We start from the raw sequence: 23,494 nt of genomic DNA on the forward strand, positions 1-23,494 counted from the left end.
CAAGGTTATTTCATCTCTAAGACACTGCATTTTTAATTGACTTGTTTATCCCCATAACACGTGCATACCTCGGTAAGGCTAAGGGATCAGGTTATATGACATCATGGTGCCAAAGGAATAACTGTCATTTGTTTGTGCGTTCTTGAAGAAAAGCCTGTAGCTTGAAATCACACACAGTGCGGCCTTGACAAAATAGATGTGTGGTAAATAACAAAATTTTTTAAATTATCCTTTTTTCTTTTTAAATGGAATAGAGGAGACAGAGGGGTGGGGGCCTCTGCTCCCAAGGTCTGCCATAGGATCACATTCCATGAACTGGTTTTGTTTACAGACATGGCTTTTCACCCTGCACAGCTGTGAGAAGATCATCCCTTTCCCCAGAACTGGGAGGCAGCTAAACCCATCAGACAATCACTGCTCAGCTAAATCCTGCATCCCACTGCAGTTGCTACCCAAATCGAGGTTTGAGCAGTGCTAAGAAAGCTGTTGAGGCATTTCTGCAGCAAACACTGCTATATCCGTAATCCACTAACAGCACCCATGAAGCAAGAATTAAAAAAAAAAAAAAAAAAAAAAAAAAGAGCCAGAAATCGGCTGTTTGAATCACAGATCCCCCTCTCAGGTTTCAGCTTAGGGACAAGAAAGCTCCGAAAACAAGGCACCCTTTCAGCATTTTATAAAGCTGACTTCAGCTGCCAAAGGATTCCTCCGCAGCAACACCAAGACAGCTTTTGCTTCGAATAAAAAAATTCACTGCAAACGAGCAGTCATTAGTCAGCCACATTTTTCATACAATTACTGGCAGTGAAAAAGCAAGCATGCAGGTTGCTGTAAAGTAAGGTCTAACTACTTCCACCCAAACAGAACAGAAGCCATTCACATAAGTTTCAGTGGGGGAGAGGGAAATCCTCAATGCTCCCCCCTGCCTTTCTCTCTATGACTGATTACAATCTGCTTTTTTCTGAAAAGCACATTTATTGTGGGAGTTTGATTTGAAAGAGTTTCAAGTAATTTAAACTTTGGCTGCAGGCATACAGATCACTTAAATAGTGATCTTCAAGTGTTTCTACATGTTAATAACATTTCTGGTTGGTGCTATAATCAACGGTTCTAATTCTCAACCTACCAACTGAAATATTCAACACATGCCAGGAATTACCTAGGATGAAATCACAGCACAGAGTTAGCCAGCCTGACAGCAATCTCTGTGCTAGCACTTACGGTGTAATACTCTTATTCTGAAGTCAAGAGGTTTGGGGCTGGGGGGTTTCTTTAGGGGTGATCATCAGCCACTTAGAGCTTTTTCAAACCATAGGACTGCTGAAAACAGACTGCATCCTGCTTCAAATCAAAGCCCAATTCAAATGGTCTTTTCTTAATGGACCAGGATTCATCTGTCCTGCCTCATGTTCACCAAGCACATTAATACTGCACTTCTACGTGATCTCACTACCTGCATCTACTAATTATTATCCAAGATGAATGACAGAAACAGAATCTAGCCTTAAATAAAAGACAGTAAATAAGGAGGTGCTATTTCAGATCCATCCTTCTGGAACTGAGGTGCAAATGCAAGATGCACATTTCTCTCGGTCTTTTGAAAGTGAAAATGCCAACTTGTTCCATTTTGGTATCTCTCCAGCCAAAGAGCCTCCCATCACCAAAAAAGCCCATAGTTCTCACTGTATTTCAATATCCTACTTGAAAAAGGTAAATGGGCTTCATGATAAGTGGTAGGGACAAGCAAAAAGAAAATAAACAAAATAAAAACCAGTTTCATTCATAACAAACTGTAAAATTTTTGATGAAAAGGCTTACAGTGTTACCCTGTAAATATGTAAGTGCTAAGCTTTCTCAGCTCACAGGTCTGGAAAGAGCTTGTTAGCAGGACAAAAAATACCAGTTAAATGATCCTAATGGAGCAGACTCCTGCAACACCTCAGACATTCAGCAAGAACATCGTTCACCACTAAAGTTTAGTTAAATATGCACAATTTTATTTATTGAAGAGATTAGGACAAAAACATTAAACCAAATACATGACAAAGCACCAGAGGCAGTAAAACCCCACCATGCACATCACCAATCTTTCCTCCTATAAGGTACTTATAAAATAAAAAAAAGTCCTTCTTGACACAGCACCATCTTCAGAGTGTAAAAACATTACTCCTTTATATTCTTAGTTACCAAAATAGAACCAAGGCAGGTCAGCTGCAGCTAGCTTTGTCTCTTGATAAAGAACTGTGAAACATCCTCTTGAGAGTGGGACCATAACTTTCCTGCAAGGCAGGCAAATAGCATCCATACGTCAAATGCCAAGTAGCTGTACGCACATGCCACATACTATAATTAAGCACAAATTCAAGTAACATTTACATACTACAGAGTCCACATGTACCTACCCAAAAAACATGACCACTTCACAAAACGTATACAGGCAGTAATATCAGAACAACTGAGGTACTGGAAACACAAATATTTATGCCAAGAGATTTCAATATCATACAGCAATATAAAAGCAGTAATAAAAACATTTGCCAGTCTAAATCAAATAAAGCTATCTAGAAAAAGAAGCTAAATAAAAAGTTATTTAGGGACAGAAATACCTGAACAGAAAAGAAGTGTGTTAACTACAGCATGTAACATGTCATCCCAAGTCAACCCGTAATTGAAGTACTGGCTTAATACATCACTACTGTGACATTTTCTTCAATAAATAGAATAAGTCTTGACAATACAAAAGGTGCATATTACTGTGTATGTTTCAAGAGGAATATCTGTAATATAAATGTTCAGCTTATTAATACCCTCTTATTTCTTATTCTGGACATAAACAAAAATCAAACCCAAACAATTATTTTCCCAAGTTGAGAGGAATTCAAAGAAAAAAAACCATAATACTCTTCTTCAATAATAAAGAGCCCTCTATTTACATGTGGGCCAGTCAGTTAAAGAAGAGATCAGTTCTCAGATAAAGACACGATTAAGGGCTTTCTGCCCTCTCTAGTCATATATGTGCAGCATGGCAGATATGGAAGCCAGTATCTCATATCTTTGAAAAAAAAAAGTTATACAGTTTTCTTCTTTTTTTTTTTTTTTTCCCCCTATTATAGCAGTAATGCATCTGGAAGTTCGAGTTATAATAGCTTCCTGCAACAAACCATTTGACACAAAACAGAACAGCTTGTTAAATGACAGTTACTTCCCCTTAAGGGAACAAAGCATTAAAATGTCATTTCCTGACAAGAATATTAAGTAGTTTATTTAGAAGAAATGAGTTGAAAATAGCTATCAAGAGACATGAACTGAAATTTTGTTTGTTTTTAGCACCCACTTTTCATGTCCGTCTTTGTGCACCTAATTTTTTTCTTAAATTAATCCCATTAATTATTAGACATCCGATTAAAAAAAGTGTTAGCCAATTGTACTTTCCCTGAATAATGGCTGAAGTTAAATATCTAACAGTGCGATGCCAAGATGTGAGCTGAGGCAAAAAAGTTTCTATTTGTCGTGAGTTACCACTATTTTTAATGGAACAGAAACAGGAGTGATACAGCTGCACCAGAATTGGCATGTGCAGTCTCCTTGGCTCCAAAAAGGTGAGAAGCTACAATTGCTCCATGCTGCCTTTTCTCCTCCAAATCAATCTAACCTGATAGCAAGCTCCCCCCCCCCCCAATCTGTCCCCATGCTACATTTGTTATATTAGCTCCATGTGGAGGTTCCTTCTCAATCGGAGGACCTCTGAGTGTCTTTTGCTACCAAGCTAGGCTGATGCAGGATGTGATTTAACACGGTCAGGAAGGGCTCCTTCATGTGTCCATCTCCAGGTTGTGTACCTTCTGAACACCAGTCTGTGTGCTCAGTTAAAGAATGGGTCCAAGTCTTCTTCCATGTTGACATCAGGCACCAGCTGATCTGATACTTCCTTAGCACCATATCCTGAATTTGATACATTAAAATCTGTAGAAAACCATGGATGGTCCAGAATTTCCTGTGAAGTCAGCCTTTCCGATGGCTCCCGACGCAGTATGCTACGTATGAGGCATTTTGCCTTAGGGGATAGAGTTTCTGGAATGTTAAACTGCCCACGACGGATCTTGCTGAAGAGGGAACTGGGCTCAATGTCATGGAAAGGATAGCGTCCAACTAGCATGGTATAAAGCATGACACCTAGACTCCATACGTCCGCTGCTTTGCCAGAGTAGCTGCCATTTGTGTTCAAGATCTCTGGACTCACATAGGCTGGGCATCCATGCTTATCAGAGAGAGAGTCATCATTTCCTCTTAAAATATAAGCATCTTCTAGGCTTTCCAATTTCACTCTAGTCCTGTGGGCAAAAAAACCAAAACCATCAAGGTAAGCAAACATCAAAACACAAATTCCTGGCCATTAAAATTATGTGTTTATAATAGTAATACTCTACAAAATTCAACAATCACTTAAGTGCATCAGTTTAAAAAACCTACTCACAGCACTTCTCACAGATTATTGATACTGTCTCTTCTATACCGGTCAGAGATATTAGGGACATATAGGGGCTATTGCCACACACACAACTACAAGATTTTTAAATACAGTTATGTCCAGTAAGCTCATTAGTAAAGTCTTAAAAAGATAAAAGTAATTGCCATATTCGTGTGTTTGGTAAATTGTACATAGACATGAATTCCAAAAGAAGATAAACCTCAAAATTCTTTCTGTGTTGGCTGCACCATGCCCAAATACAAGCTTAGCCCTAAGTAGACAAGGTTATTTTGACAATTTCACATTGGTGTGGCAGTTACCTGCACCTGTAATTTCACAAGGTTCAGGAGGAATAAAATGGTTCCTCTGAGCCTAAATAATCCCTCTGACCCACCAAAATTTTTTTGTATCCCAGCATTAAGGAAAAGCAACTTTTAACAGATTTCAGTCTTTCTAAATAGACCTTCGGGCAAAGGGAGATCAGGTGAGCTGAATGCCACCAAGATTAACAGCAAGCTTATCTCCCCAGCTGAACCAGAGGAGCTTCTCATGTTGGAATGAACAGAGAGCCTAGCAAAGGGCTTTCAGAGAGATGACAGGGATGCCTTATCTAGACTGTAAACTCCTATTCACCTGCCAAGCACTGTGAACTTGTCATTGTGCTGCAGTAATTATCTCTGCAAGAGAATTTTCTTCCCTTATGGATATCTCACAGGAGAAGAAAAAAAGATGCCGAGTTGCTTGCCTCAGCACTAGATGAACATAACCTTTCTTTCCTTTTAATTCTCACTGCTAGCATCCGTAACTATATTTAAAAATCTGTCCCTGTTAAAGGCATCCAAAAGGATTAGCAACTACTCTTTAGATTATCTGCCAGCAATGGTTGGTTTTGAGAGCAGAATCACTACAATGTGACATGACTTGTCCAGTGCATGGAAGAGTGACCTAGCCCTTGCACAGACTTTCTTTTCAGCATCTCAGGATCATAACTCAACTCCGGATATTACTGTCCTCGTCTCTCAACCTCAGTGGTCTGCATCATCACTCTTAGCCCTGTGTCATGGCCATGTTCCCATACCACAGACATTCACAGGCAGGGACTGAACTTCATCCCAGAAAGCACAACTTGCTTTTCTTGACTAAAGCACATCATTTAACAGGCATTAAAAAAGACAAGGAGAGCCCTGTTTCTTAAATGTTTACTGAAGACAACACTGCTTGGGCTTGAGCTGCAAAAGACAGCTGGGCCAGTTTTGGCTTAGACTTGGTTCCAGGGCAGCTCAGTGCTATCTTCTCTGAACCAACAGAAGAGCATTTTACTCTGTGGAGTACTCCAGCGGCAACGGTGCCATAAACTCTCATAATGACACTTGGACCTTTTCAACAGCTAGAGACGTTTACTAGCAGAGGTGAAAGCCCCTTTGGCAACGTGCCTCGAATCAAGAAGTCATAAATACAGAATTCAGTATACCTGGCTCCCAAGCAGTGTGTCAAGGCAGCTCCTTCTCTCCTTAAACAGGCCAGTGTTTTCTCCTCCAGTTCGAATGCTGATAGGGTTTGCTCAACACACCTGCTTCCTGATTAATTACCCATTTCCAGCCTAACAGCACTTCTCCCGGTGACGGACAACCCCTTCATTATCACTCAAACAATACTTTACAGCAGCAATACCTCACACAGGAAGCTGGCTGCAAGGAGAAATGTAACTACAATTATCAAGACCACAGCAATTTCCCTCTGTTCACAGCTCAGAGGGTCCAAAACAGGAGAAAGACTGGAGAAGAGCCCTTTCACGATGCTCAGCTTCGACATGTTCCTGCACCTGCACAGCATAGGAAGAGCAGTGAGGAGAAACGCCCAGAGGAAAAAAAACCACATCAAGGCAGGTGGAGAACAGAGGAGGAAATGAAAAGGGAAGGCAGGGACATGAGTTGTGGTTCCATTTGCATTGCCCACCTCAGTTTTTCCATTGAAAAGTGTGTGTAGCAATAAAACGGTGAGGCCAGCTACTCAAACATGCATTAAGTCACTGAACTGCCAGACAGGAAAGCATCGACTCACTCCTGCAAGCTAACAGAAGCAGAACACACACACCGGGAGCGGGGCAGAGCATGCTATTTATAAACAACTTACAGAAGGGAATTCACCCCACACACACACTCTTCTGCCATCTCAGTGTCAACAGCACAGGGAAACGCTGTTTACTCTCCCACCCTATTTTACATTTCTGAGAGTTGCCAAAGAATTTAGAGATACAGTTCAACGAGAAGCTTCTATATTACAGAAAATTATTGGAATTCTCTCTTATTTTCTACAATGGACATGGTACAAAACCATGAAGAGGAGACTGCAAGATGTATCAAAAAAATAATCTTTTTCTCCAACAGGAGAAATAATTTCTTGATAATAAAACAGAAGCAGCATACAAAAGCCTTATCCCAGCCTTGCTTTTCTTGCAAGGTGCTGCAGGGTGCAGCCCGCCATGCATGCTACAGCGGGTTTTGTTTAAGCAAGCAAATGGAACAACAGCTGGCCCTTATCTGCCTGCTCCTCCATAAGCCATAGCCAAATGAAGCAAACACTCAAAACAGGTTTTTTATCCTGCTGAGTTGACAGGCTTTGAGGAAACAAAAGGTCCCAAATTAAACAAAAACACAACCTTCAGTTCTCCTCCTCCTCCTTCCTTGCCTGCCCCCAAACCCTCAACCAGTAGCACCCTGACGCGTAAGGTGCAGGTGGTTGAAATGGCTGCTCCGCAACCAGACCGTGCTACAGTGCAGCCTGGACACGCCACTCCGCGCAGGTACGCATTCCCCTCACAAACTGCATCTCTTGAGCACGTACTGCCAGGTACACAGCCTCAGCGTGACTCCCTCCCCCTCCCAATTTCCACCAGAAGCAACTCGGGTGTTCCTGTTTCATTTCTAAGGTTGGATGTCATTGCAGACGGTGACAACGCAGGTTTTCCATCCTTACAGCAAGGAGAAGGCAGGAGTAAGGGAAGGGCTCGCCGGCACAGCAGCAGCCTGTCCGCTTGGCGCAGCCAGTGCACAGAAGCACGCGCGAGCTTTCGCTGCCAAGGGCTCTGGCTCAGCTCTGCCAGCACCCCTCACTGCAAGCCAGCACCGGGGCTGGGGAGACCCACCCCAGCCTGTTTTCACCCATGACAGATGACTTCATGTACCTCAGCCTCGCATACAGCACACAGTCTGTAACCGTAATACAGTCGGGTAATATGCAGGTGCAAATGGCAAGTCTCGCTCCCCTTTTTACAGTCATTTCACGTTTTTTCAAGCAATCAAAAAGGATCAGCCTGGCTCAGGAGCTGCTATTTCCCAGCACACGGCACCCCATCTCTGCAAGAAACAGCTTCCAGCTCTGGCTCGCCCTCCCTTCCTTCACATTTCAAGCATTCCCTAAAAGAGCTCTGTTTTCTGCAAGCCGGAGAGCTTTTTTCAGGGGGGTTGGAGGGGAACAGGAAAGAAGGGAGTCTAAATACACAGAAACGCAGAGACACGCTGGATGAGAAGCAATTTTTCTCTCCCCCACACACTCTCAGAGGAAGCACTGAAATCAAATATCCAGGAAAAAGAATAAAAGCCAACAACAACAAACAGACCCTCAAAATCACAAGTAGTTTCTGAGAATACAGAATACTGCAAAGAGTGGGGAGTGCATCCAATTGCAGAGTAACCAGACAACCCTATATTCAACACTTGGCAGGCAAGGGGCAGACTCAAAACCAAACACTGAGATGTGAAATCACAATCAGCTTTGAAATGCCTCCCATCACATAGCAGAAAAAGGACAAACAAAAATAATTCTCTTCTTTTTTTACAAGTCACATTTTAAAAAACTCTCATTCTCTAAATAATTAACTCACATTAGTCAACTGAAGGACCCCCACAAGAGAAAACAAGTTTTCCAAAAGCATCAGCATTCGAGTTCGACCATTCAAATGGTTGCAACAAAATTAATCCCTAAAGTTCAAATGTAAGCTACTGCCAAAGCCGGATGAGAATCACTTTGTACACATACTGTAGGCAACAAAGACTTTTGTCAAGGCTTACGTAATTACTGTACATAATTTCAAGTTTTAATGCAGACCCTGAATAAGCACTTGGAAAAGGAGCATTATGCATCTATCAGATCATTGATAAAACACTGCATTAGTCTAATGCATTAAAAAAAAAATACAACCCTGAATCATGGCTATTTAAAAAGGGGAAGCTATTCTGCCTATGAATGCTTTCCCATTACTGGTGAATGAAACCACAGAAGTGCAATCAGAGGGCAGCAGCAGTACTCAGACGGGAAATGCGTCTTTGTCCCCATAGAAACCGTCAGGGAAACCCATGAAAAACAATACCACTCTGAATTTCTTATCAATATGCCATTCATTACTTGACTGCATTCAGACTTTGCTCTTCAGTAATGTAACAAAACCTAATCAATTAAATGTCTTCCAGAAGATTCTTCAATGCAACCTCCTGAGTTAGCACCCAATGGCTTTGTTGCACATCCCACACTTTTTTCAGAGTGATTCGCATTATTCCACTCTGCAGAGCTTAGGGGCTACTGGCAAACTGCTATCCTGCCTTTTGACACCAAAGCCAGGGCTGTAAGAACCCGGTATTCACACTTGCTCTCCAAAAGCAAACACAATTTCCATACCAAAATCAGTGGAATTATTCAGAGGGCTCTAAGCTCATAAAGCAGAAGAAAAAAAAAAAAAAAAGAAAAAAAAAAACCTGGAACATTCATTTAAAGCAGAAATACTGACTGAAAGTCTGAGTGTTTCAGAGGAAAATATCTCCAGTGCAATGAATAAACAGTCAGTAGTAAAGGAGCCCATGCTGGAATCAATGAAAGCAGTTGCTTCTAGTCTGTCCCTGAAGCCATCTGTGTGGGAAGTAACACCTGAACCACAGCTGAGCCACCGTTACCATTTTGGAAACACTAACTGCAGACCAGACCCACAATTTTAGTGCAGCATCATCCCCCAGATCAGCTGCTTTGGGAGAAGATGGAAGAAGCCATCCTGCTATGAATACTCCAGGTACACCATCCACTTGCTATTCAGGTTAGGTCAAAATTAGATGATCCAGATTTACAGATTCTATATAGCAACTTCATGCTTCCACAGATCAGAAAACCACTGTCATCACTATCTGAATTGCGATTTTATTAATAAGACTGCAGGTAAATATAAAGTGGCAACTTCTAAAGGGAAGAAGTGCCTCACAATGTTCCCTCCTACATATAAAAAATGAAAGCACCCAAGCAATGCTATCTCATATTTCAACATTTCTCTGACTGAGGCCAGGAAAGCCTTTCCCTAGGTAGAGCACTGAAGCCATCAACTGCCCAGTAGATCAGGGATTGCTCCTCTGTGGCCAATAATTTACAGGTCATTTAATCCAGGTCAGTTGCTAGCACCCCATCATAAAGCTGGGACCAGCACAAATGCAATCATGCCATCAGAGTCACAAGGACAGAAAAAAAAATAAAAGGGTAGCTCGACACTGAAAACAGTTATCTTTTGCTAATTGATTATTTAAAAAAAACCAAAAACTAAGGGAATCTCTCCTAAATAATGCAGAACTATGCTGCTGTTGTGGAGACAGTGAGATGGGGAAGGTGGCTAATGAACCCTGTGCAGATGATTTGCAGCTTGGTGCAAAGACTCATTCTGAACTCAGAACTACCCGATCTCCTCCGGGGGTGGTGAGGCACACAAGATCAGAGGGGAAATGTTATGCCATCAATTTAAATCCTGCTCCTTTTAGTGTAAGATCCCTTCCAGTGCATAACAGCACACAGCCTAGGAGTTCACTGCACAACATCCTACACAACTTCAGGGGGGGAAAAAAAACCAAACCGTGCACAAAGGCTGCCAGACAAACCGTCTCTTGCATAATGAAACAGGCTCAAGGATATGTTTCGAAAGACAACTGGGACTTGCAGGCAGCACAGGTTTACAGAATGAATCTTGTTCCTAAGGGAAGATTCCCTCACTGGTACTTCCGCAGAATAAGGAAGCCTCTAAAAATTACATATCCTCCACCCTTCCTCCAAAAGGATGCTACAAGCACACTCAGCCCTGCCCCGCACCCTCTTCCTGATGTGCAGGGCCCAGCAACTTAGGGCTTTTAACTTGTTTCAAGCTGGTTTATTTTCTACAGAATTCCACTTTAAAAAATGCTTGAGACCACCCTCTTGCACACCTCCAGGAAAGGCTGGGACCCCAAAGACCTCAACTTTACAACACTCAAATAGGATTGCTGGGAACAGCCTGTCCTGTACACCATACACTTCATTTCTTCCATGCCCTTATTGTCTAAGGAGACAACACATTCCCCAAAAAGTAGGTAGGTAGTGATGTGTGTTGGGGTGCAGGCTCTGAAATTCAATGCAGACCCTTCCATAGAGGGGTTCAGTTACAATACTGAGAGGAGTCCAGTATTTGATAAGCATCTGGCTCAGAGCAGCTACTTAACCTCACTTTTACCTTTTTAGATCACATAGAAGGTCAGAGTTTTAAAAGGCTCTGCTGGCAGCTGTATACTGTGTTCACCATCTTTTCTAGGTCTTTTTATACAATGCATGGTGAAGCTCCATAGGAAAAGGAGATCAAGATTTTATTTTGTTAACATAACTGCATGTTGTGAAAAAAGCATTACATTTTGTGAGCGTGAAGTGGGTGCCCCTCTAAAGCAATGCCATTATTTCACAACCCCACTGGAAACCTTTTGTTTAGATGTCTGTAAACCTGTCTCCAAGGAGTACAAATCTACTGAAAAGCGGGTGCTTAAGACTAAATATGCCCCAGGTTGGCTCCTGTTTACAATTTCAACCTTTCCTCTCCCTCCCAAGCCTGAAGAAATCTCACAGTGTGATAGCAAGGATAACTAGAAGAAAAGGCAGCAGAAGAATTCCACCATAACAGTCTACTGCAGCTGACGCTAGCTGGGCTCCCTGCCTCCCCTCCTCACCCCCAGCAGAGGTCCACAGAAATCTTCAGTCTCCACTCAAAAGTCAACATGGATATTTTGCACCAACACTATGAATGGAGGTTTTCAAGTCTTCAAAATGACCAGCTGTTGAACACTTAATGCAAGATGTCTCAAGAGACATCTGTTTCCCAGGACTGCAAAGCACCTATCATCAGGGAGATCAATCCCGTGACGGGCATCTCATGTTGGGCACACAACCATGCCAACCATGTCTGACATTACAGCCAACATGTAATGCAGCATTCAGACAAAGGCACCTCTTGGAAAGTCAGACCTCCTGGCTGGCAAGGTCTGGCAGGACATGGAAACAACCTGCAGCAGTACAGCCCAGCCTTTAGGTCCCCAGGCAGGGCTCTCCTCCTCCTCTAAGCATGGCACAGGGCTGCACCTCAACACCACTCTTCAGCAGAGCTAGTAGATGAGGCTGCAAAGGGGGAAAGACTGAAGAAAGATTGAAGAATATATACAAGTCCAACAATGAGCCAAATACCAGAAGACAGCACAGTCCATGGGTAAAGCCTTCTGCAAACTTCAGAGTTGGGTACTAACAGCAAAGGCTCTCACCATTCATGGTCTCACTGAAGGGCCTTGAGTTGACTCAAGGTCCACTGGAGGTCCCCATTCTCATGCCCAGGCCAGCCAGCAGCCAACTTTTTCCTGGGTTTTGCTTTTGTTTATGCACTTAGGTGTAGCACTTAACCTCTATGACCGTATAGGCCCTCAGGAGATTTAAGCACTTCACAGGGCTGGTGTGATGTTCAACATCTGTAGATAGCCTCCTGCGACCCACTGGGAAGGGTACCGCGTACCCAACAAATCCAAAGTGTGCTGCTCCCAGGAACACTGGGAGAAAACAAAGGCTTAGTAACCAAACCACATGAAAGCAAAAGGAAGCACGAACCCTTCTGTAGAAAACAGTTGTGCAACTGCTTCATCCTCTATCCTAAGACTGACAGCAGAGATTTGCTGCTTGTGAAGAAATTTGCCTTCCTCCGCATATTCTAGGAATAATTTCTGGGTTGAAATCTGATCTGTGATTCTCCACTATTGAAGAGATTGTGCTCTTTGGCCCTGTGGCCCCATTCAGGGTATTGTGTAGTGCTTAAATGACAAAACAGATGAAGACTGGGTTTTTTTGTATATCTTCTGGTATTTAAAGAGCATTCCTATTTTGCTTGATTGATTTTCTTCCACTTTAGGACTCTCTAGGACTCAGGGAAAGCATTAACTTACATCTTCTCTATGGAACTGTAAGTAAAGCACCAAGTTCTAACACAATGAGGAAAAGCAGCTGACCACATTACAATTTGACAAATACTGGGGAGGAAACTTACTACTAACTTTTAAGAAAATGAAAGGTCTACTTGGAAAACCATTCTCTATCGTTTTGTGGGATTGCTTTTGTATCACTAGGATTGCAAATAACATAACTAGGTCACCTTAAAGCATCATCCAGTCAAAGATGAGAAATTCTAAAGGAAAAAAAGAAAAAAACAAAGAGCACCAAATAAATACGTTATGCTAACACGGGCTTTCTAAATTACTGTATTGTACTGGCTGCATTCCCCTGGCGCAGAGTAAAAAGTGTCAAATTCCATTTATTTTTATTGAATCCTACCTGCCTCATATTTACTCAAAGAATACCGGAAAATTACAATATCTAAATACCAAAATTATTTTAATTTTCCCTTCAACCAGTATGATGAATGTACAAGGTCTTTAAGCTTCAAATATTACGACAGCTAATATTTTAATATAATTAAAGGCTTAAAAATGCACTAAAGAAATTAATAATCCCCTGACAGCAGAAATGTTCTTGTATTAAGAAAATCATTGGAACAACCAACACAGAAATGCTTGATTTAATTCTGAATCTTTGAGGTGGCTCCTTCTCAAAGCATCTGCTATATATCAGACTGATGAACTGCTTTATAAGTTATATACTATGAATAGTGCTATTTTTAGCACAACCCAGAAAGCCCTGCCCATTCTGAAACATCATTATGGGACACCAGTTAGGAGAAGGGCACAGTTGCTCTGCTCCAGGGCCTACTACAAGGGCAGGTTGTACAAAGAAAACTGTAAATACCGTGACATGAACACAGCAAAAATAATCAAAAGCAAGAGCCCCACAACATCGGTATTGCCCTGGCTTAATATCCAGGACCAAAAATTTACCAACACCGATGGAAACAAAAAACATACAAACCCACGTTTTATCTTCATCTCCACTGTTTTGGATTCAAGCTTTATTTAGAAGTTTAAGGACCCAATTTTTAAAGTATTCAAGAATCTTACAGGTACTTTAGAAAGTCCAGTGACACCCAGCATGCCAAGTCAGTGTTTTCCATATTTTCAGTGCTCTGAAAATCACTGCCCTCATTTAACGGATGTGCTGCTGCTTGCTCACCCAGTCTTACAAAACATTTCCAGCCATGCTGTAATGTTAGAAATTCTGCTTCATCAAGATCAGCTGCAGGTTTAAGGAGCTTAAATCTGAAATTTCAATGCCACAAGACTGGCTATTTCACCCATCATTTACAAATGGAACCACAGACACACCTCCACCAAAAAAACACAACCCCCCAACCTTCTTTTATACAAAACAAAAAAACATCATAAAAGACCTTAAGGGCTTGGCAACAGCACACATCACTTTCATGGAATGCAATTTACCATATCTTCAAAATTTCTGTGGTTCAGGATTAAAAGAAGATATAGATGAAGTACCCTGAAACACAGACAAATTGTTTTTGTTTGTTTCCACACTGTGGAATTTTGGATTTAATTTTCAGTGCTGATGTATTTACACTCATGCAATAGTAAGATGTAATACATCATCACAGTCTACTCTACCAAGAGAATGTCACTAGTAAGATTCGGACCCCTACAAAATTCTCAGCACTACCACTACTTTTTTCCACTTTCTTACCTCCTGGTTCATTACTGCAATTCACAACATCCCAATAACACACATTCTTAGCAGTGACATCAGTAGGAGCAAAGAGCACTCATGACACTGCTGGATCAGGAGTCTGAACCTTTGCAAATTCCAGGTGTAATTTAGATAACAGGAATGGGGTGAAAAGAGTTTCAATGCTGTATGCACCAGTCTGCAAAACTCCAGGAGCTCTGATTTCATATTGAACTACCAGGATATCATTAGGATAAATGGAAGGTGTTGTATTAAGAAATGCTTTAACTTATTTTCTTTTTAAAATGATTGAAACTACATCTGTATATGTCCTTCACATTCCCTCTGGCTCCTCCAGTCTAGCAGCTTTCAGCTAAGAGCAGACAAGAAAAAAAAGCAAGTTTTCCATTCATGTGTTGCCTGCATGCTGGATTTCCCATGTTTTTTTCTACAAAAATAAAAACTGTGAGTCTTCAAGAAGAGGAAGTTTCAAAGCAGTAGGTGCTAAAGGTGAACTGCAGAAAAACAGACTTGCAGAAATAGTTAAGAACTACTAAGAAAGAGCTCCACTGAAGAACAGGCGACACACAGCAGCAGGGTTCAGACACATTTCTCAAAACATTATTTTCACCTCTTTTCTTCCTCCTTGGGTTCATTACTAGCATCAAAGATCGTGCAGCACCCATCTCCCAGGCAATGCTGCCGACAGCAGCTTCTGCAAGGCAGGCTGCTCGGCACACAGATCCTCACCAGCACCAGCAGCCTCGGGGAGACGCGAGCTTGGAGGGGTGCATACATACACCTCCGTGAACCCGGAAGAACAAGGAAGATTTTTCAGCCTAAATATAGCAGCAGATTGAAAGTGATGACTGATTACAGTCTGATGATCAGAGCATGTGAAAAAAAGACACTCGCTGTTTAGTTCTATTTCCATCTCACAGATAAATAAATCCCTGTTTATTTAGCAGAGAAAGGATTGCAATACCTCTCTACTTACAAAACAACATTGCATCCAGATGAAAACCGCATTATGATTATCTTAAAAATAACCAGCAAGTCCTATTTGACCTTTAAAGTGAATTACTGTATCATTAGAAGACACTGTTCAAAGGTGAGTAACTGTGATTTTGCAGATGACAGTTACATTAAAAACATTCATAAAGGCAAACACTGCTATTATAGTACGCACCACTCTTCTTGGGTGGCTAAAGGATTTGGCCCTGTGCCTTGTGTTGCATTCAGTTCCTAGTAAGCGGCAGGGTAGGAGTTCAAAAGTATGCAGCACAGGCCCACGTCTGCTCCCACTGCACTGCTCTGAGCTCATGCTGCCTTCACTTGAAGCAGCTCTTCCAAGTCCTGTCTTTCACGCAAAACCACACAAGTTTACATATACCTCCAGGAAAAAAAGTCCATTTTAATGTTAGGATGTTATCAACTACAACAGAAAACAATCGCCCCCTCAATTATTTTATAAAAGTTTCCTTCTTATCTGAATCAGAGGTGCTGTAATGTTGTTTAATTATTAAACTCAGAGTAAGAGTTGTGAAAATGCAATTTACATCTGTCTGCTTTGCATTTCTCTCTGAATAGACATTAGGCTAGTTTTATTTTAGGCTTTTTTATCTGAAGAGGAGGAAGGGGTAATCATATATATTGGGGCCACAGTAGAAAAATAAGGAATAAATATTTGCTTTGCAGATAACTGCCTGAAGTAAATTAGGAGGTGAAAATATGGGTTTTTTATTTTTCAACTCACAAGGAGATTAAAAGAAGTTTATTTTGCAAAACTCAGCTTGTAATAAAATTTAAGTAGATAATTTTTCAACAGGATAGACGGTTGTCATTTTTATTTTAAGGCCAGGAACTTCTCTTTCCGGACTGAAATGTGTATTAGGTTTTTTTCTAATTCTCAGATCATGGACTTAACTGAGCTTGTAGAAAACTTACGTACCCCAGCTGTTGCTTAACTTCCCCAAACAGCCCCAAATGGAATTGATAGGCACTGGTTATTTTTAACAAAGCTCTCCAGATCATCTATTTCACTCTGCAACAGTTTGAACAAGCTTTCAGACAACTTATAGGATTTAACTAAAAGGGAGAAACATCTCCCCATCGTTTACCAAGATATGAAGAAGCACAAAGGCAGGCTCTGCCCCGATTTAGTTTCATTTTTTTCGTAATGGCCATCTTCCAATTTCATCCCTCTGTGAAAGCCTGACATTACTCTAGCAGCATTTATTACTCTGGTGCCTTATGTGGGAGTTGAAAGCAAATACATAATGTAATGTAACAAAAAACTGATAACCACAAGGAAAGAGATATGAAGTTTCCACAGGTACAACAGTATAGCTATAGCTCCACATCAGAAATAGCACTTCAACAATATACACAGAGCATCCAGCTTTATTTCTTTCCCTGTCTTCCCATGCTCTTCCCCAAATCATTTACCACCCAGTTATCGAGAGGACGGTGTGCAGGGAGGAAATAAAAAAAAAAAAAAAGGTAGTTCCCCAAGTACCACAACAGCTCTGATACTAAAAACAGGCACCCACACAGCAAGGCAGTTGTAGTCTTAGTATGATGACTACATAATACTCTCAGAAGCAGCCTCCAAACCCTTCCAGCACAGAAAACAATAAGCTGTCCTCAAATCAAGTCCTTCAAAGCACTGGTGACCCTTCCCTCCAACCTGTCAGTGCTAACCACGTGGCCCAACCCTCTTTAACACAGTGGATCTTTTGCTTCTTTCCTCTTTAAACACCAGCAACATTTACGATACTAGAGCTCCTACACCAGACATCTATACATAGACTTCCTCCAGGAGACATCCCCCCCTCAGGAATCAGGATGCTCCTCCATGTGGAGATGCAGAGGCCAGGCATATATGCAAACAGCACTCTATACTTAGTTTACTCCAAAGACTAAGCCAGAAGGTAAAATGGCACACCCATCCCATGATCAGGTTGCAGAGGAAAATAAAGGAAGTGTAACACCTTGTGTACCACAAACGAGTGGCACAGAACAGCAAAGGGCACAGCATCCTGTAACTCTGAGTGTCTGACCTCAGGCACCCCGACCTGTGAAGTAAGGGAGACTCTTACCTTTCTTCATCCTTGAAAATAAACTTTCGCAGCTTGAGATCTCGCAGTACCAGTCCACCATCATGGCAGTGTGCAACAGCGGAAGCTATTTGATAGAAGAGTTTGGCTGCCTCCTCTTCTTTAAGCTTCTTGCAGGTACGAACAAACGAATGCATGTCCCCATAGCTCCTTTCAAAGAACACATACGCTTTTGTCTCCCCAAGAATTATTTCAGTGATTTGGTTGATATTTTTATGCGCAGGCAGACAAAAACATGGTGCTAGTAACTCCTGGTAGCAGCCAATATCAAACACCTGCAGAAACAATGACAGTAAAGCCAGGGTTAGCGACATGAAGGACAGTGAAGTTATGGTACATCTAATTCTGTTAACAGAACCATCTCCAAGTACAATTTATGCTACTGCTGAAGCTGCACTGATGTAAACAGGATGTCACAAGCTCACGGCACTGAGGACAAGACAAAACAGACTACATAACCCCACACAGAACATACGCGTAACCTTGACAGGAAAGGCTAGTTTTCAAAACTTGTAGCAATAATAGTTCCATTAGCTAATAACTGATCAAATTTAGAACATAATCTGAATTAAGCTCTGAAGACCAGCAACACAGAGGAGCTGGACTCTTAGAAGGAAACATGTTTATCTTCTATTTTCCATCCAAATAAACTCACAGAGAATATGTCCAGTAGCTTTGGATATATTAAATACAGCCTGATCCACATGCCTGCCTCTCTCTTGATTTTATTATCACATTAGAGCTTTAAGGATTTTCAGGTTTAAAATATCATCTAGCACTATTCATATTTATTTCCTGCCTTTCTTTCATCTCTGACAAACAGCAAAGTCACTTTCACTTTCAAAGTCTGTTTTACAATGGCTGTTTATAAGATCAGAAGGACAACCCGGCAAATAGCCCTGCCTGTTGGGAGTGCAGACAAATATCCTTCAAAAAGCAAAGACAAAACCACCCTGAACTCTCCGCATTTCAATCAAGTGCTCCATTAAAAGCAAAGTGTCCCTTTACTACTAAGTATGTTATCACTGATCTTATGAATGAGCTGTAAGAATTAGAAAGACTGCTGGGAAACCCAAATATAAAAAGTTACTATAATCTAGTGATGACGAATGAATCAGTATTTGAGTCAATTGAGAAATGCCCACATTACAAGAAAAAGAAAGACTTCATTGAGAATAACCAAAGTCAGTGTGCTAAAAGAGAATACGAGCAAAGTATTGATAGAAGTGATTTTTATTTTTAGTTATAACTGCTCTAGAGGTACTACAAAGCAAGGGATTAGTATTTCCACCAGCATAAAAATTTGATTAATGTGTAACTTACTCTTGGGTGGTTTGTTAATTTGGTAAAAAGAATTTAAGGTAGTCATGCGTCATTCTAACTGAACATAAAAATGAAGAACTGGCATGGGTCTCTAACCACCTGGCTTAAACTGCAATTGTTTTTCTTCCTTTTGTATTCTAGTATTTGTATTCCAATAACGGGTGTTTGTACCCTCTCCTAGAAGCAAATCTCCCTTTCTTTGAAGCTTTTAAAAGCTTTCAAAACTGAGTGAGAGAGGCTCAAAATCAAAATTTACCTGAGGCTTAAAAACCTGAGTCATTTAACGCTTCAGAGCATAGTCCTAACAAACTCCTTCCGCAGAAAAGGGCCCAAGCCCCAAGAAACCGGGACACTCCCTCCTCACACACCTCTTTCTCCCCCCACTCCATACCTGTGCTGCTACTACTCTGGCACAGGCAAAAACCACCTTCAAGACAGGCTGCCATACAGATCCAACACATTTTACAGGGGGTGCATTAGCACTGAGGCATTCTGGTGACAAGGTGCGCCAGGAAAGCAGAACTGGGGTGGGAACGGAGTGTTGCTAAAATCCCTGGTGTGTAATTCATTCCAGGGGAGAATTCATTGACATTTGAATCTCAGAACTCTTAACTACTACAATGTAAGTGAATGGCACTTCGACAAAGTGGCTGCTACAAAATAAAATAATAGCGGGAATATTCATATACCTCAAACCCTTATGTGAAAAAAAGCCTTTCCAAAATTCTCTCCTAACCAGATTATCCTGATATAAATTAGTTACATTTTGTGGTTCTCAGACTACATTAAACAAGTAGGTCTGGATATGTACCGGTACTATGTTGGAAAGGAGAGAGATGGGAAGTGCCATCACACTGCTACAATCTAGAATACCTTTTATAAAGGGCTTCTTTGTATTCCAGCTTTTAAAATCCCTGGCCTCAATTCAGCAAATGTCCAATAAGCTGCAGTTTGATTTAGTTCTTGCTAGGAATTGGAAGTGAGAAGTTACCATTGTTTGGATGCCACAGACTTGAAGCAAATAACAGCGTCTGTACAGTCAGTGGGTGCAGCCAAATGAATCTTGAAGAATCATCACTACGTGTCTGTTATCCAAACCAAGGTTTCTGCAAGCAATCTCTAACAGCATCTTCAATAAGATACCAGATAGCAGGTCTTTTAGCCGGAAGGCTACTTGACGAATAGTAGTCATGATACTGCAGGCATTTTAAAGCACACATTAAATTAAGATGAGCTCAGGACTGACAACTGCGTATTCACAAACTAGCAATTCAGGCTAAGATCGTATTTTTGGAGCACAGCTAGAAGTAGTGCCTCGCACATATGGAAAAACTGATACTATTCAAATGTCAGGATCAGCTCAAAAACATACAGCTTAAAGGGAAGGAAAAAAAATAAACTCAGCTCTTTGTGAGTTGCAGTTATGCTGTTCATACTGTTATCAAAACAGTGCCTTAATCCTGCAAACCAAACAGGAAACAAAGAAGAGCATAGCCCCCGCTTCACTACTTGCTATGCAAGTTCACCTATAATTTCATGCAGAGCAGCAGCTTTGAGGGCTCTGTTTATATCATGAAAAGATGCCAATGTCCTAGAGTGCAGCACTGTACTACTGCAACGAGCAGGGCTTTCATTCTAGAAATTCTCATGTTCTGTTTCAGTTTAGTAACAAAGCATTCAGTTCAGCATGCAATATTAGTCCTTTGCAAAGTCACGGGCCCTTTTTTCCCCTAAATGATCACACAAAGTCCTAGGTTGCCTCAACATCAGGTTTTATAACTCAATCAGTAAGCACATTTAAATTGCCCTCTGAACTCCAATCTTTACAAATAGCAAACGGGAGCAATTATTTTCACTTCCCTGCTACAGGCTAGTCTGCAACTTCTTATGAATCGAGTATGAGAAAGTATGAAACATTCAGCAATACTGGAATTAATCCCTGGAATACAAATAAGCTGTAACATGTCTACTTTTCCATTTTACAGTTAGTTCGACACTAGAAATTTGCCCAAGATGGCCAAATGGCACAATTCCATATTTTGGGAACAATACAAACACTGCAGCAATGTGTTGCAAGGTTGCAATTTGCTATGAAGTTATAAAAACTACTATTGGGTACTGCCTCAGTTTGCTGGGCATAAGTCTGGCTCACTACAGACAATGAGAATCGTAATTTAGGAACAAAGGAAAATATTCCCTCAGCCCGAAAAGCGAAAGACATCCCTCCACAGATGTGCATGCATGTAGGTTTCTTTTTCCCACAGCTCACCTTTGAATAGTAGGAGCAAACTGGGAGGAGGCAGAGAAAAGCAGGCTGGCTACAAAGAGTGGGTTAGCTATTTTGTCTGCTCTTCTAAAAACCGTAGGTGTGCAGGTTTTATTCTTGCTCAGTTGTGCAATGGGGGAGGATGCTGTTTGCAAACAACCTCCACGGTGAGGGAACTCAGGCTGATTAATTCGATGTGGATTTTTTTTTTTAATATCCCTTTGAAGACAAAGCTGATGGCAATCTCCCCCCGCCACGGCTTCTGCATCCTCTTCCGTACCCCAATTCACAGAATAAGGGACCGGAAAAATCGAGGAAGGCAGCAGGTCCCAACACCTTAAAATTAGCTGGGGATTCCCTACTCCATTTTGAAAAGTGAGAGTGGGGAAGATAAGGCTTTCTCCTGACCTGAACTCACGTTAAGACCTACTTAAAGAACGGCTCTTTCCAGAACAGTATCTCCCGGGTAAGAGGCAGAACTGGCTCCGGGCCACGGCTATAACGTGGCCATTGTCTAGAGAGAGGGAAAAGTTACAGGATGCGCCTTTAATTCTGCCTCCCTGCCTTTTGTTTCTCAACTGTTTAATAATTGAGCTACACGACCGTGCTCGGTCCTCCTGCAAGACACGGGAAACCCACGCGCGACAGCGGGCTAGCCCGGGGGGAGAACAAGGAGGAGAGGTATTACCTTGCAGACCAGCTCCTCGCCACTGTGCAGATGTACGGCTCGGAAAACGTGGTCTCCCTCGAGAGGCTCCAACAATAAGTATTTCCCGATGCAAGAAACGCAATGCGACAAGTTCGGGGTCTCCGGCGGGCTCGGCGAGCCTAGATTCGGGCTAAAACTCTGGCTTGGCTCGATGGACCGTATGGACGAGAGCTCCTCAAAATCCTGGGTTTTATTCCGCGGTCTCCCATATCGTGCTATCGTGATAGGGGTTGACCTTTGTATGTTCATGAGTATGGAGAAGACCGGCCGAGACGCTGCACCGGAGCCCTGGCGTGGAGCGCGGTCCCTCGCCCGTCCAGCTGCGGCTGCCTTTGTGTGCCGGGGGGGGCGGGAGCGGGAGCGCGGCGGCGGCGGGCGACCAGCCTCAGCGCCGCGTCCTGGGCACAGGGAGAGAGCGCTCAGCCCGCGGCCCTTTGTTCCCGCCGGCGGCCGGGCGCGGAGCGGCGCGGAGCAGCGCGGCGGGGCAGCGGCGCCCGGTGCCGGGGCAAGGACGGGGGGGGGGGCGGGCGGGCGGCGCGGAGCGGCGCGGCCGGGCCTGGGCGGCCGCCGCTCCCGCGGGACGCGCAGCGCGGGCGAAAACAAAAGGTTAGGTAACGCGCTGCGCGCAGCGGGGATCGTCCTTTTTCTCTCCTACGGCGAGGCAGAGCCGCGCTGCCGCCGCCGGGCTGTAGATGGCGTGTGAGCCTCGCCGCTGGCGCCCGGGGCGCTCCGAAAATGCCCCGCGAAATAGCGAGGGAGCATTTAACTTGGAGCGGGCAGCGGCCGGGCCGACAAAGAGCGCTCGGCGCGGCGGGAGGCTCGGCAGAGCCGCTCCGGCGAAGGGGCCGCGCAACGGCCGCGCGGGCAGGGACAACGGCCGCGCAACGCGGGGCAGAGCAGCGCGCACCGCTCCGCGCCGGCGAAAAGAAACGCGCTGCCCCTGTCGCGGCCGCCTCGACAGAACAAAAAGTGCAACCACGGGCGAGGGGAGAGGAGCGCTTTCACCGTTCCACTGCGCAGCGGGATTTTCGGGGGGGGGGGGCTCGGCGCCTTCGCGGCGTTTTGATGTACTTCACGCACAAAGAAAAGAAAAACCAGCACGGCGAGAAGGGGGCTGACTTCTTACTGCAGGGGCTGGAAGGGCAAGAAGCCAAAGGCCGGAGGTGGGGAATAAACTGGAATCGGGTTTTTTTTTAAAAAAAAGCAGGGAACAGATTTTGAGTCTTTTTTTTTTTTCTTTTTCCTTGGAGGTAGGACAAGGGGGAGGAAAGGGATGGCCGCGCCGCTCCCCTTCAGCAAGGCATCGTCTCCCCCCGGCGTATTAAAGGCTACTTACGTGGCGGGGACGCTGGCTGCCTCCGTGCCTCGCTGCCGGCCGCCGCACGCCCGCACGGTGCCCAGCGCGCAGGCTGACTGCCCCGCCGCCGCCGCCCGCCCCGGCCCGGCCCGGCCCGGCCCGGCCCCGCCGCCCACCGCGCCGCGCCCCGCCCCGGCCGCCCGCCCGCCCCGCCCCGCCCCGCCCCGGCCGCCCGCCGCCGCCTCCCCCCCGCCGCCAGCCGCCATCGGGGTAAACAAGGTGAGGCGTCCTTCCGCGGCCCCGCCGGGCCGTGCCGGGGGCCCCGGGGCAGCCCGCCCAGCCGGGGGGCCCTCCTGTGCGCCAGTGCGCACCGGTGCGATGT

General features: G+C 43.6%; 1 protein-coding gene across 1 annotated transcript; it reads right to left on the reverse strand.

Moving 5' to 3' along the window:
- Window positions 1-1,975: 1,975 nt before the first annotated feature.
- Window positions 1,976-23,243, reverse strand: TRIB2 (tribbles pseudokinase 2). Its single transcript, XM_074895623.1, has 4 exons — window positions 23,152-23,243; window positions 21,795-22,213; window positions 17,500-17,792; window positions 1,976-4,331 (listed from the first exon to the last, which is right to left on the reverse strand). The coding sequence occupies exons 2-4, from the start codon at window positions 22,062-22,064 to the stop codon at window positions 3,863-3,865; spliced, it is 1,032 nt and encodes a 343-aa protein (XP_074751724.1). The 5' UTR covers window positions 22,065-22,213; window positions 23,152-23,243; the 3' UTR covers window positions 1,976-3,862.
- Window positions 23,244-23,494: the final 251 nt, after the last annotated feature.

Source organism: Athene noctua, chromosome 1 (genome assembly GCF_965140245.1).
Source record: "Athene noctua chromosome 1, bAthNoc1.hap1.1, whole genome shotgun sequence".
NCBI lineage: Eukaryota > Metazoa > Chordata > Aves > Strigiformes > Strigidae > Athene > Athene noctua.